At 46.5% G+C, this 11,476-nt stretch overlaps 2 protein-coding genes across 5 annotated transcripts in view; one reads left to right on the top strand and one right to left on the bottom strand.

Moving 5' to 3' along the window:
• LOC117941265 (protein Z-dependent protease inhibitor-like) overlaps positions 1-3,893 on the top strand; it is a 5,352-nt gene extending 1,459 nt beyond the window's left edge. Inside the window, exons 2-7 of one of the 4 annotated variants that reach the window (XM_034866331.1) lie at positions 756-1,052; positions 1,278-1,571; positions 1,989-2,262; positions 2,593-2,740; positions 3,016-3,379; positions 3,445-3,893. In XM_034866331.1, coding sequence (XP_034722222.1) covers positions 770-1,052; positions 1,278-1,571; positions 1,989-2,262; positions 2,593-2,740; positions 3,016-3,201 — 1,185 coding nt within the window. In that variant the 5' untranslated portion in view covers positions 756-769 and the 3' untranslated portion in view covers positions 3,202-3,379; positions 3,445-3,893. Of the gene's footprint in view, positions 1-752; positions 1,053-1,277; positions 1,572-1,988; positions 2,263-2,592; positions 2,741-3,015; positions 3,381-3,444 lie in introns of all 4 variants that reach the window. The other 3 variants (XM_034866332.1, XM_034866330.1, XM_034866333.1) reach the window with 3 other exon arrangements.
• Positions 3,894-3,978: 85 nt separating this feature from the next.
• Positions 3,979-11,476, bottom strand: part of ppp4r4 (protein phosphatase 4, regulatory subunit 4) — a 21,373-nt gene continuing 13,875 nt past the window's right edge. Inside the window, exons 13-24 of the mRNA XM_034866325.1 lie at positions 10,720-10,846; positions 10,288-10,435; positions 9,669-9,813; positions 9,519-9,557; positions 8,974-9,045; positions 8,777-8,840; positions 7,898-7,972; positions 7,399-7,489; positions 7,008-7,069; positions 6,058-6,485; positions 5,870-5,943; positions 3,979-4,239 (exon numbers count right to left, since the gene is read on the bottom strand). Of these exons, the coding sequence (XP_034722216.1) occupies positions 4,194-4,239; positions 5,870-5,943; positions 6,058-6,485; positions 7,008-7,069; positions 7,399-7,489; positions 7,898-7,972; positions 8,777-8,840; positions 8,974-9,045; positions 9,519-9,557; positions 9,669-9,813; positions 10,288-10,435; positions 10,720-10,846 (1,371 nt within the window). The 3' untranslated portion in view covers positions 3,979-4,193. The remainder of the gene's footprint in view (positions 4,240-5,869; positions 5,944-6,057; positions 6,486-7,007; positions 7,070-7,398; positions 7,490-7,897; positions 7,973-8,776; positions 8,841-8,973; positions 9,046-9,518; positions 9,558-9,668; positions 9,814-10,287; positions 10,436-10,719; positions 10,847-11,476) is intronic.

Below are 11,476 nucleotides of genomic sequence, written 5' to 3'. Positions count from 1 at the left end.
TCTCCTCAGACAACTCTCTCCTTTGCTTTCTCTGGTCCATGTTCAGTGTGGTGCACACAAGGATACCAAACAGCACAGTGACTACTTTTCTCCATTTAAGTAGGCTGAATGACTGATTACAAGATTGGAGACATGTGTGATACTAATTAGAGAAACTAATTAGTTTGAAATATCACTATAATCCAATTATTTATTATCTTTTCCAAGGGGTACCAACAAATGTGTCCAGGCCATTTTAGAATATCTTTGTAGAATAAGCAATAATTCATCTCTTTTCACAGCTTCTTTACTTTATTCTATGACATACCAAAGGCATGCAAGTATACATGATAAAATAGCTTTTAATTTCATCACTTTTCAGGAGGAATGAAGCATTATTTCAATGAGCTGTAAGGGTACCAACAAATTTGAGCACATCTGTATATACATCTGTATGTATACAGTATATCTATATATGTATAAATGTATGTATGTCTACGTACAGTATATATACTGTATATGTGTATATATATATGTTATATGTATGTACAGTGTGTATTTGTATGTATATATTTGTATGTATACACATACATATTTATGTAGTGTATATTACATTCAGTCTTGTGTGTGTAGATAACGTTTTGATAGGCCTTTGATAACACCTCATTTGCAAATTCATACAATATAATAAACATAAATTAGAAGTCTTCATGTCCTTAATCATCTCTGTTCGTTAGTCTCTAATTCTTGGGAATAATAATTTTGTGGCCCGGCAGAAGGCGCTGTGACCATGCCTCCCCCTGCTGTTCTGTCATTGGTCGGCCTGCTCCTGCTGACTCTGGCGTCCTCCGAGCCCGCCGACCCCTCCTTGGATGATCTGACCAATAGGAACGCAGACATGGGCGCCAGGCTGTACCGAGCCGTCTGCAGCCGGACCGACGACAACGTCTTCCTGTCGACGTTCACGCTGTCGGGTGCGCTGCTGGCGCTGCTCAGCGCCGCCAGGGGTGCGACCCGGGACCAGCTGCTGCAGGGACTCAGTCTCACCGGACTGGACCCGGAGACGCTGCCAGGTGGGTCAGGGGCCAAACACACTGCCAGGTGGGTCAGAGGTCAGACTGCCAGGTAGGTCAGACTGCCAGGTGAGTTGGGGTCAGACTGTCAGAGGTCAGACTGTAAGGGTTCAGACCGTTTGCTGGGCTAGTTCCAGGACGGGTGGTGTCCGGCTGGTTGTGGTGGGCTTGGTCTAGTTCAGGTCTATGTTTGATATAAACCATAACTGCGGTTCCTGTTCCCAGATCGGTTCCAGACTCTGAGCGCCGGCGTGCAGCAGGGCAGCGCCGCCATGTACCTGAAGCAAGGCGTGGCCATGTTTCCGGCACAAAGCGTCCAGGTGTCTCCGTCCTACCTGGACCTGCTGAAGATGAAGTTCAGCGGCAGCATTACGAACCTGGCGTATACGGCGCCGCCGGAGGCCGCAGACACCATCAACCTGTGGGCGCAGGAGGTGACCGGAGATCAGGTCCAGGAACTGGTGCGCAGCCCAGAGCCCCAGACCCAGCTGCTGCTCGCCACCGCTGCCGCATACAACGGTACCTAGCATCTGTCCTGGGGGGCCACGGGGTGGCCATACCAGGGTACCTAGCATCTGTCCTGGGGGGCCACGGGGTGGCCATACCAGGGTATCTAGCATCCGTCCCGGGGGGCCATGGGGGGGGGCATACCAGGGTAAGAAGCATCTGTCCTGGGGGGTTACAGGGGGTCCATTCCAGGGTAACTAGCATCTGTCCTGGGGGGCCACAGGGGGGCCACAACAGGGTATCTAACACCTGTCAAGGGGTCACGGGGGGCCATACTAGGGTTACTAGCATCTGTCCCCAGTGGGTCACAGGGGGGCCATACGAGGGTAACTAGCATCTGTCACAGGGGGGCCATACCATTTTATTAGTCTGTCCTGTATCTCTTCTGTCTGTACGGATAAAGTTTGATTGTATTTGTGTCCCCTGCAGTGCGGTTCAGTCCGTCCTTTAACTCGTCCCTCACTCTGGACGAGCGTTTCTACGTGGGAAAGTATCACGTTGTCATGGTTCCCATGATGTTCCGGGCCGATAAGTACTTCCTGGCGTATGACCGCTCACTGAAGGCCGGCGTGCTGAAGCTGCCGATGGCAGGCGGAGCGGCCATGTTGGTGGTCCTGCCGGACGAGGACGTGGACATCACCGCGGTGGAAGAGGAAGTGACCGGAGAAAAGATCCAGGCCTGGATCAGGCAGCTCAAGAAGACGTGAGACACCAAGGGCCCAAGGGGGTCCCAGTACCAGCTTCCCTAGTATGGGGTCCAAGTCAAAGGGGGTCCCATTATCAGCTCCAAACACATTTTGTAGCTAGCCATCAAACAAGAACATCCGGATATTTCAGCCAAATTAGGAATTGCTTGCATATAGTGCGATAATTCCTGCCGTCGGGCTTTGGGTTCTGCTTTCGCAGCCTGGACCCCGTCACACCTTTTTGCAGTTTTTGATAATATAATATGATATGATATGATATAATAGTTAAATGAATGAAATTAAATGTATTTTGAAACTTGTTTTCTGCTTTTTTAATTTGTAAACAGGAAGCTGGAGGTGCAGCTTCCTCGCTTCCTGTTGGAGCGTTCCTACTCTCTGCGGGACGTCCTGCAGACTCTGGACATCACTCAGGTGTTTCAGGATGACGCTGACCTCAGCAACATGGCCGGAGCCGAAGGACTCAAACTAAATCAGGTGAGAGAGATGTTAGGCCCATTGGACATGAGCCCCCCCCCCCCTTTGATAGAAAGGAGCAGAGCCCAGATTATTTCATATGAAGGGATCGCCCCCCCCCCCCCCCCCCCCCCCCCCCCTTTTTTTTTTAAGTTTGAAAAAGGGGCCGAATTGTTAAATTTTGCCAGAAATGTAAGTGAGTATCTGCTGGTCTTGTTGAAAAAGGACGTTTCTGTCGGACAAAGCAGTGTTTTTATGGCGGTTTCCTGATCTTTAACCGTGTTTTGGTTTTCTAGTTTCATCACAAGTCTCTGGTATCGGTGGCAGAGAACGATGACATCACAGCGGGCGGCGACGCTGGCGGTTTCTCCACTCTCCCCCCCCGCCTGACGGTGAACAGACCCTTCCTCTTTATTATGTACGAGGTGGCGAGCCGCGCCGTGCTGGCCATGGGCCGGGTCATCGACCCCTCTAGCAAATAACATGGAGGGTTCCCAACCCGAGGCTCCAGACCCCCGATGGGCCGGGAGATAAACCCAACGCGTCCAGTTTCAGATATCTCATTGCAGACTATTTGCATGGTTGGCCGTAGTTAACTCGTGGTTATTGCCGTTTTTTATCTGTCCAAATTAAGTTTCTTTAGTTCTGCATCGGTCCAGCGTTACCATGGTTACTGCTGTCGCTACCTTATTTCACAACCTGAAGTAGAGCTACGCCGCAAACGTGTTAAGGGGCCCACATTCTGCTCTTTACAGGGCCCAAATTTTGCTTATTACAGGGCCCAAATTTTGCTTATTACAGGGCCCATATTCTGCTCAATTTCATCAGATTCATAATTGTATTTTGAGGTTGTACCAGAATAGGTTTCCATGGTTTCTTTTTCATTTTCAAAAAACAATATGTTTTGTGTTTTCACCCTATGTGTTTAGGTCACTGATGTAACTGTGGTTCTCTGAGTTGGAGACAGAGTCACTGATGTAACTGTGGTTCTCTGAGTTGGAGACAGAGTCACTGATGTAACTATGGTTCTCCGAGTAGGAGACGGAGTAACTGATTTAACTGGTTGACAGAGAACGTATCATTAGCTATCATTGCATGTGTGCTGTATGTAAAAACACTTCCTGTACTAATATTTAAACATGTATGTGTAAAACATTAAACACTCCAATGTGAACTTGTCTGCCTGTCATCTCTCAGACACATTATGTTATCAAACATCACCGTGACATCACAATACAGATTAAAAACACACAGAAAGCTTGTTTGTGTGAAGTTTACTGAACCAATCAGATGACAGGATGAGATCATGTAATTAAACAGGGCTCAGAAAGCAAAAGAGATGTCGGACTTTTCTGTCCGAAGGGAAAGATGGTGTCGTGTGGCATTCTGGGTAGTGTTCTGTAGTCCATTGACTCATGAACCCTGAATGCTGATTGGCTAATGGCTGGGTGGAAGTATCATGACATCATTGTCTTCAGTCTCGCCCCGACTGGACGCTGAATGAGTTTGACTTCCTGTTTCTGTAGAACGAAAAATAAACGGCACTGAAATCATTTAAATCACTGAAGTCAGGTCGCAAAAACAATATTTAGAAGAGGTAGAGTTCAAAGATATGAAAACCCCAGTCTCCGTTAAAATCAATCAGATGTTACAATCACCGTTCAGAGGGCTAAAAACATGTTTCTATCTGTAATTAACCACTAAAGTTAGATAAATGTCAGTGATCTAGATTCTAGACAGTATATACAGTCTAGTGGTACGATCTAGACAATATATACAGTCTAGTGGTATGATCTAGACAGAATATACAGTCTAGTGGTACGATCTAGACAATATATACAGTCTAGTGGTATGATCTAGACAGAATATACAGTCTAGTGGTACGATCTAGACAGAATATACAGTCTAGTGGTATGATCTAGACAGAATATACAGTCTAGTGGTATGATCTAGACAGAATATACAGTCTAGTGGTATGATCTAGACAGTATGGCTCCGTCTAGTGATAGTCTGGTTTCTGTGTCTGTATGTTATGTTTCCTGTTTTATTTTGATAGTCTGGTTTCTGTGTCTGTATGTTATGTTTCCTGTTTTATTTTGATAGTCTGGTTTTCTGTGCTGTCTTGTCTTCAGTTTTACTTTCCTGTGATTACTTGATGTCTTCCACCTGTCTCCAGCCCTGGTGTCTCTTGCCTCTTGTTCCCTTGTTACCCAGTGTAATTTGTGTTGTTGCCAGTGTTTTGGATTTTTCTTGCTGTTCACGGACACCTAATGTTTTATGGATTTGGTCATTAATTAATTAAAACATTAAACTCAACATTGTAAAGATATGACCAAAGACACCCCAGGTTGCGTTAATTTTGTCATAAGGTTATAATTTATGTTAAAAATGTGTTATCATTATTATGGTCATATCCAGAATAACTTTCTGAATGGACGCAGGAATACATGTTTATCACAAAATATAAGGAAAGGCCGTTGTTTTTCAGCTAGAAAAATGTAACTTGTACCATTTACACTTCTTGTAAAAATTTGAAATGGGCCAAATTGAAATAACTAATTTGACCCGACTACCATACCAGGGTTTAGAAGAAACCCGCCTCCTGTGTGAAGTGTCTGTAGCAGAGCAGCTATGCTACTTGATTTAAAGGGGGCAATAACGGAGGAACCTAGAGCCTGATGTTAAAGGTTTGTGAAACACTAATGTTGTTCCAGAAATTGCCTCCCTACATGCACATTGTTCCACCAATACCAGTTCCTTCCTGAGACTATTTAGCAACAGCACGGTGGCCCATGACAATTGTGATTGGTTTAAAGAAATGCCAATAAACCAGAGCAGGTTTTTCTCCCATTCTGGAACGCTGTATGGACTAGCCAGACCTTCTTGCGCAGCGCTGTGGAAGAGGGTCTGGACATGGTTCGATTTCCACACATGGAATGTGCCCTTATGAATGCTTTCATAGCTGTGGCTAAGTGCAGTGTAAAAAGGCAAAAATCAAGATCATTAGCTCATAAATAATATGGTTATTAACATTTAGAAGTAAGGGTACTCATTTAAATAAAAATCCCAAGTCCTGGTACTCAATACAATTGAGATCTGGCCCATTTCTAAAACTGGTTCTACTATTGGAACATTTCAGTAAAAACTCACACCAACATCTTTCTGGACTGGCCGTCCTTCACCATGCAGCCTCTCTCCATCGTTTTACTGCGCCGGTCCAAAGTTCTGGGGTCTCTCTGGTCTAACGTACTTGTTCTGTGGTCTCTCTGGTCCAAAGAACTTGGTCTGTTGTCTCTCTGGTCCAAAGAACTCGGCCTGGGGTCTCTCTGGTCTAACGTACTCGGCCTGTGGTCTCTCTGGTCCAAAGAGCTTGGTCTGTGGTCTCTCTGGTCCAACGTACTTGTTCTGTGGTCTCTGTGGTCCAACGTACTGGTTCTGGGGTCTCTCTGGTCCAACACACTCAGGCTGTGGTCTCTCTGGTCTAACGTACTGGGCCTGTGGTCTCTCTGGTCCAAAGAACTGGGCCTGTGGTCTCTCTGGTCAATAGTACTGGTTCTCTGGTCCATGTTACCTGTTCTCTGCTCCATTAGATTGTTCCTGTGGTCCATGTTACTGGTTCTATGATCTCTCTGATCCAGGGTACTGGTTCTGTGGTCCAGGGTACCAGCCCTGTCCAGGAGGCTGGTGGTGTTGCTACGGATCAGAACTGGCATGGAGGAGGAGGACTGGGTCACCAGAGAGAAGTGGGCGGTCCTTAAGGAGTCATCTATAAAACAAGTGAAGACTGTTAAATATGCAACCCCCCCTCCAAACCCTCTGAGAACTTCTGGGTTCAAATCCAGGTGTTTCCGGGCCTTTCTGTGTAATGTTTGCATGGGTTTCCTCCGGGGGCTCCGGTTTCTTCCCACCATAAAGACATGCATGCTGGGTAGGAATAGGCTAACACTGGCGCATTTACAGAAATGTTGATTAATGAGTATTGTCCTAATCAAATAAATAAATAATAATTATGGCCGCATTCCTACACTTAGAAAATGTGTAAAACCCAATGTGGAAGTAATCCAAGTATTCAGAATACCTTACTAATTACATTTTTGGGTATGTAGTCTGTAAAAGAATACGTTTTGAAAGTATTATTTCCAATAGTGGGTAGCGCCCCTAGTGGTAGCAGAAAATTTGTCCTCATAGAACACATGACTCCGGGGGAGTTTTCAGATAACATGGATCAGTCTGTAAGGAGGAGGTACCTTTACCTGATAACATGGATCAGTCTGTAAGGAGGAGGTACCTTTACCTGATAACACGGAGGACTTCCCAGGTCCAGACATGCTGCTCAGTTCTTTCACTTTCCTGAAACAGAGCCAGAAATCAGAAGATTAAGAACTCTTGAGCCAAGCTGTAATCTTAAAAGTTAATTCCTCCCCAGTTCCGGGTTGCATTGCTGCTGAAACACATCCGGTCGGGTAGTGTTCGGATTTGAAGCAGTTCAAGGTGATATTTCACGGTACGCAGTCCTTCTCCGTTGCAGACAGACTAAATTGGACTATGGGCAGGATGAGAAAATTGTGTTTTTTTAACATTTAAACGTGTAATGTTGCAAGTATGAATCTGAAAACATTAAATGACAGGTCTCCTTTAAACGTTAAAGGGTGGTTAAAGTGACGGCTGGTGGTTCTTACAGAGGTCTGTCTGAGTTGGCAGCTTTGGACGTTGTCGGCTGACTGCTGAGAGATCGACTCCGGGACAGTTTAGCCTTCCTCATCTCTCTACCTGTAAGAAGATCATCATCATCATCATCATCATCATGGTACGCCTCTGAAACAAAGATATTCAGTTTCAGAGTAAAAATAGCAGAGACTGGGACTAGCGTTGCAACTCAGAGACTTGGACTCTCAGAGACTTGGACTCTAACCCAGAGACTTGGACTCTCAGAGACTTGGACTCTGATCTATTTGTATTGTAGTTTTTGTTGTTTGTCAGAAGTTTGTGTTATCTGTGTGTGTTGTGTCCGGTTTTGTCCATACTTCTTTTTAAGAGAACCAATAAGTGTTATGTCTTTTCTTTTGAGGAGACGTGTAAGACCACGTACATTTCCCTTTGTGGGATAGTAAAGTAAACTTTAACTTTGAAGTCTACAAACACAACAGCAGCTTTTCGTCCCTTGTACTTTGGTCTTACCGGAGGACAAGGTGGGTCCGGCCGAGGACACAGACATGGACTTGGTTGCAGACAGACTGGTCTTACTGTCTCTTCCTGTCAAAGACAGACGGTTTACAGACTGGACGACGAAGCAGAGACACAATCTCTGACCAGCAATGCAACTGTTCAGATGAACCCTCCCCCCCCCCCCCTCCAGGCTGAAACCCTAACAGAAAACACTCCTCCTGAACTTCAGCCAACAGGAACGCTGAGTGCTTCAACAGCACTTGTCTTGTTTAAGGAAACTCATGCTTTTATATTCATGGAACCAGAGAGACCAGGTTTCACTGAGTCAGTCCGGATCTTTTCCTTTACATGTCTTTAAAGCAGAGGAATTCCTCAAAGGATCCAGTCAGCTGATTGGACGGGTTCCCCCAGCGTCCCTGTATATCAGCTATAGACCATAGTCAAAGTCATAGTACTATAGACTATAGTCATAGTACCATAGTTCTATAGTCTATAGACTAGTATATAGACTATAGTACTATAGTCTAGTACTATAGTCCATGATATACTGTATAGTAGAATAGTAAAGTTGTGGGAAGTTTACATGGCTTAAACTGTATGTTTCATTCGTCCCCCCCCATGCTGTTTCATTCGTCCCGTCCAGGAGGGACAGATGAAACATGATGCCCGTCCCCCCCTGTTGTAATAACTCCTGAACGGTTTTGTTCAAAGCTGAAAATGCAGCTGTCTCTGACAGATGACGCGTGTAGGTTGCTACTGACAACATTATATCTTTCAGTGTGATTCGATCGCTTTGTAAATTACGTCTAATTAAAACGTGTTTCAACTGTCCCGGCTCTCCCCCCCACACACGGTAACCTAACGTCCTCCACCTGACCATGTGAACCTTACGTCGTCTCTCTGGGTGTTTCTCAGAGCTGAGTTTCCCGTCACTCTGCTGACGCTCCAGCTGTTCCTGAGGACAGAGGACGCACAGAGGACACACAGAGGACAAACAGTGGACACGCAGAGGACACGCAGAGGACATGGCGTTAACACACAACAGGAAGTGGTTCAGACTGAAGATGATCCGTCAGCACCAGACTCACCATCTCCAGCAGCAGAGTCTCCTCCTTCTCCTTCTTCTGGTCCAGGAGGTCTCTCTCCTGTCTCTTGTGAAACTAGAGAGACACAACACACAGACGTTAGACACTAACAGTAGAGAGACAACAGTAGAGAGCAGTATGTAGAGACAATAGTAGAGAGACAACAGCAGAGAGACAAAGTAGAGAGACAAAAGTAGAGAGTAGTATGTAGAGAGACAGCAGTAGAGAGACAACATTAGAGAGACAACAGTAGAGAGACAAAACTAGAGAGACAACAGTAGAGGGACAGCAGTAGAGAGACAGCAGTAGAGAGACATCAGTAGAGAGACAAAACTAGAGAGACAACGGTAGAGGGACAGCAGTAGAGAGACAGCAGTAGAGAGACATCAGTAGAGAGACAACTGTAGAGAGACAACAGTAGAGAGACTTCCTAAGGTGGAGGTTACAGGAAACTAATATAGTCTATTATTTTATACATATAATACATATAAACTGTATTTATAATATAATAATTAAGTGTTTATTACTCCTTAATGAAATGTCCTTACAGGCTCTGTGATGTCCAGTTTGTCGAGTTCCAAAACCGTCTGAAAAACCGAAACAGAACACAACGCCATTATTACTACACAGCTGATGTTATTTTTTGTAATATATATATATATATATATATACATATTAACATATATTATTATTGTTACCTTGCGGATGGCGGCCACCACGTCTTTGTCCTTCTCTCTCCAGAGAAGCTTTTGGACGCAGACGTCGAGTTTCTGCAGCAGCTGTTTGTCGGTCGGGAGACGGAGCAACGACCGCAGTCTGGGCAACATCTGGCACAGCTTATACCTGGCAGACAGACAGGGAGACAGACAGGGAGACAGACAGACAGGCAGGTACACAGAGAGACAGGGAGACAGACAGGCAGACAGACAGGGAGACAGACAGGGAGACAGACAGGGAGAGAGACAGACAGGCAGGTACACAGAGAGACAGGGAGACAGACAGGCAGACAGACAAGGAGACAGACAGGGAGAGAGACAGACAGGCAGGTACACAGAGAGACAGGGAGACAGACAGGCAGACAGACAGGCAGACAGAGGGAGACAAACAGGCAGGTACACAGGGAGACAGGTAGAGGGATTAGTTCTACAACCTGGCCTGGGAACACCTCGGGACCCCCCAGTCGGAGCTGGTTAAAGTGGCTCAGGAAAGGGAAATTTGGGGTCTCCGACTGGAGCTGCTCACCCGAGACCCGATACCGGATAAGAGGGTGAAGATGGATGGATGGATGCAGGTAATATTTAACCCCCCCACAGTTACCTGACGTTGGCAACGGGGTCCTGGACCAGGTCCAGCGCTGGGACGAGGAAGTGTTTGTTGAAGTATTTCCTAGAGAAGATCTCGATCGCTGTCTCACAAACGTCCAAGAACCTGAGGCGGTTCCAGTAGCTCCGGCCCTGAGCCAGCCCTGCAACAGGAGACCCGTCATTGCTGGGGGGGAAGAGGCTTGGGGGGGGGGGGGGGGGGGGGGGGGGGGGGGGGGGGGGGGGGGGGGCTACAGGAACCTGAGGTGGTTCCAGTAGCTCAGCAGTAGTGCTGGGGGGTCTAATGGAGCAATGTCAGAGTGTGGGGAGGGGCACATGCTCAGGTCCTACACATGCACTAATGGAGAGTCCCCCACCATACTTTGGTCTGTACAGGGAATTGAACCAGCGACTCCCTCTGGACTGCCTGCCCCCCCCCCACACTGACCTTGGATCAGCTGCTCCATCATCTCCTGGCGCTGCTCCTGTTTACGGTTGTAACGCAGGAACGTGCAGAAGGTCCGAGCTGCCTCCTTCTGGACCGGCAGCACCTTCTGCAACAACACCCCCCCATTAGAGTGAATGTGTATACATGTATATACAGTTTATATAAATATATATATATGTGTGTTGTGTGTCGTGTGTGTTTCCTGTGTGTTGCATGTCCTGTGTGTGTTGTGTGTCCTGTCCTGTGTGTTGTGTGTCCTGTGTGTGTTGCATGTCCTGTGTGTGTTACATGTCCTGTGTGTGTCCTGTGTGTGTTGTGTGTCCTGTCCTGTGTGTTGTGTGTCCTGTGTGTGTGTTGCATGTCCTGTGTGTGTCCTGTGTGTGTTGCGTGTTCTGTGTGTGTACTGTGTGTGTTGTCTGTCCTGTGTGTGTCCTGTGTGTGTTGCATATCCTGTGTATGTCCTGTGTTTGTTGTGTGTTATGTGTGTGTCCTTTGTGTTTTGTGTTCTGTGTGTGTTCTGTCTGTATTGCGTGTCCTGTGGATTTTGTGTGTCCTGTGTGTGTTGCGTGTCCTGTGTGTTGTGTGTGCTGTGTGTTTTGTGTGTCCTGTGTGTGTCCTGTGTGTGTTGTGTATCCTGTGTGTGTCCTGTGTCCTGTGTGTTGTGTTTCCTGTGTGTGTGGCATGTCCTGTGTGTTTCCTTTGTGTGTTGTGTGTCCTGTGTGTGTCCTGTGTTCTGTGTGTGTTGTGTGTCCTGTGT

The sequence above is a fragment of the Etheostoma cragini genome, unplaced genomic scaffold (assembly GCF_013103735.1).
Source record: "Etheostoma cragini isolate CJK2018 unplaced genomic scaffold, CSU_Ecrag_1.0 ScbMSFa_4664, whole genome shotgun sequence".
Taxonomy (NCBI): domain Eukaryota; kingdom Metazoa; phylum Chordata; class Actinopteri; order Perciformes; family Percidae; genus Etheostoma; species Etheostoma cragini.
The sequence above is the reverse complement of the archived record's forward strand: the minus strand, read 5'-3'. Positions and strand labels throughout refer to the sequence as shown.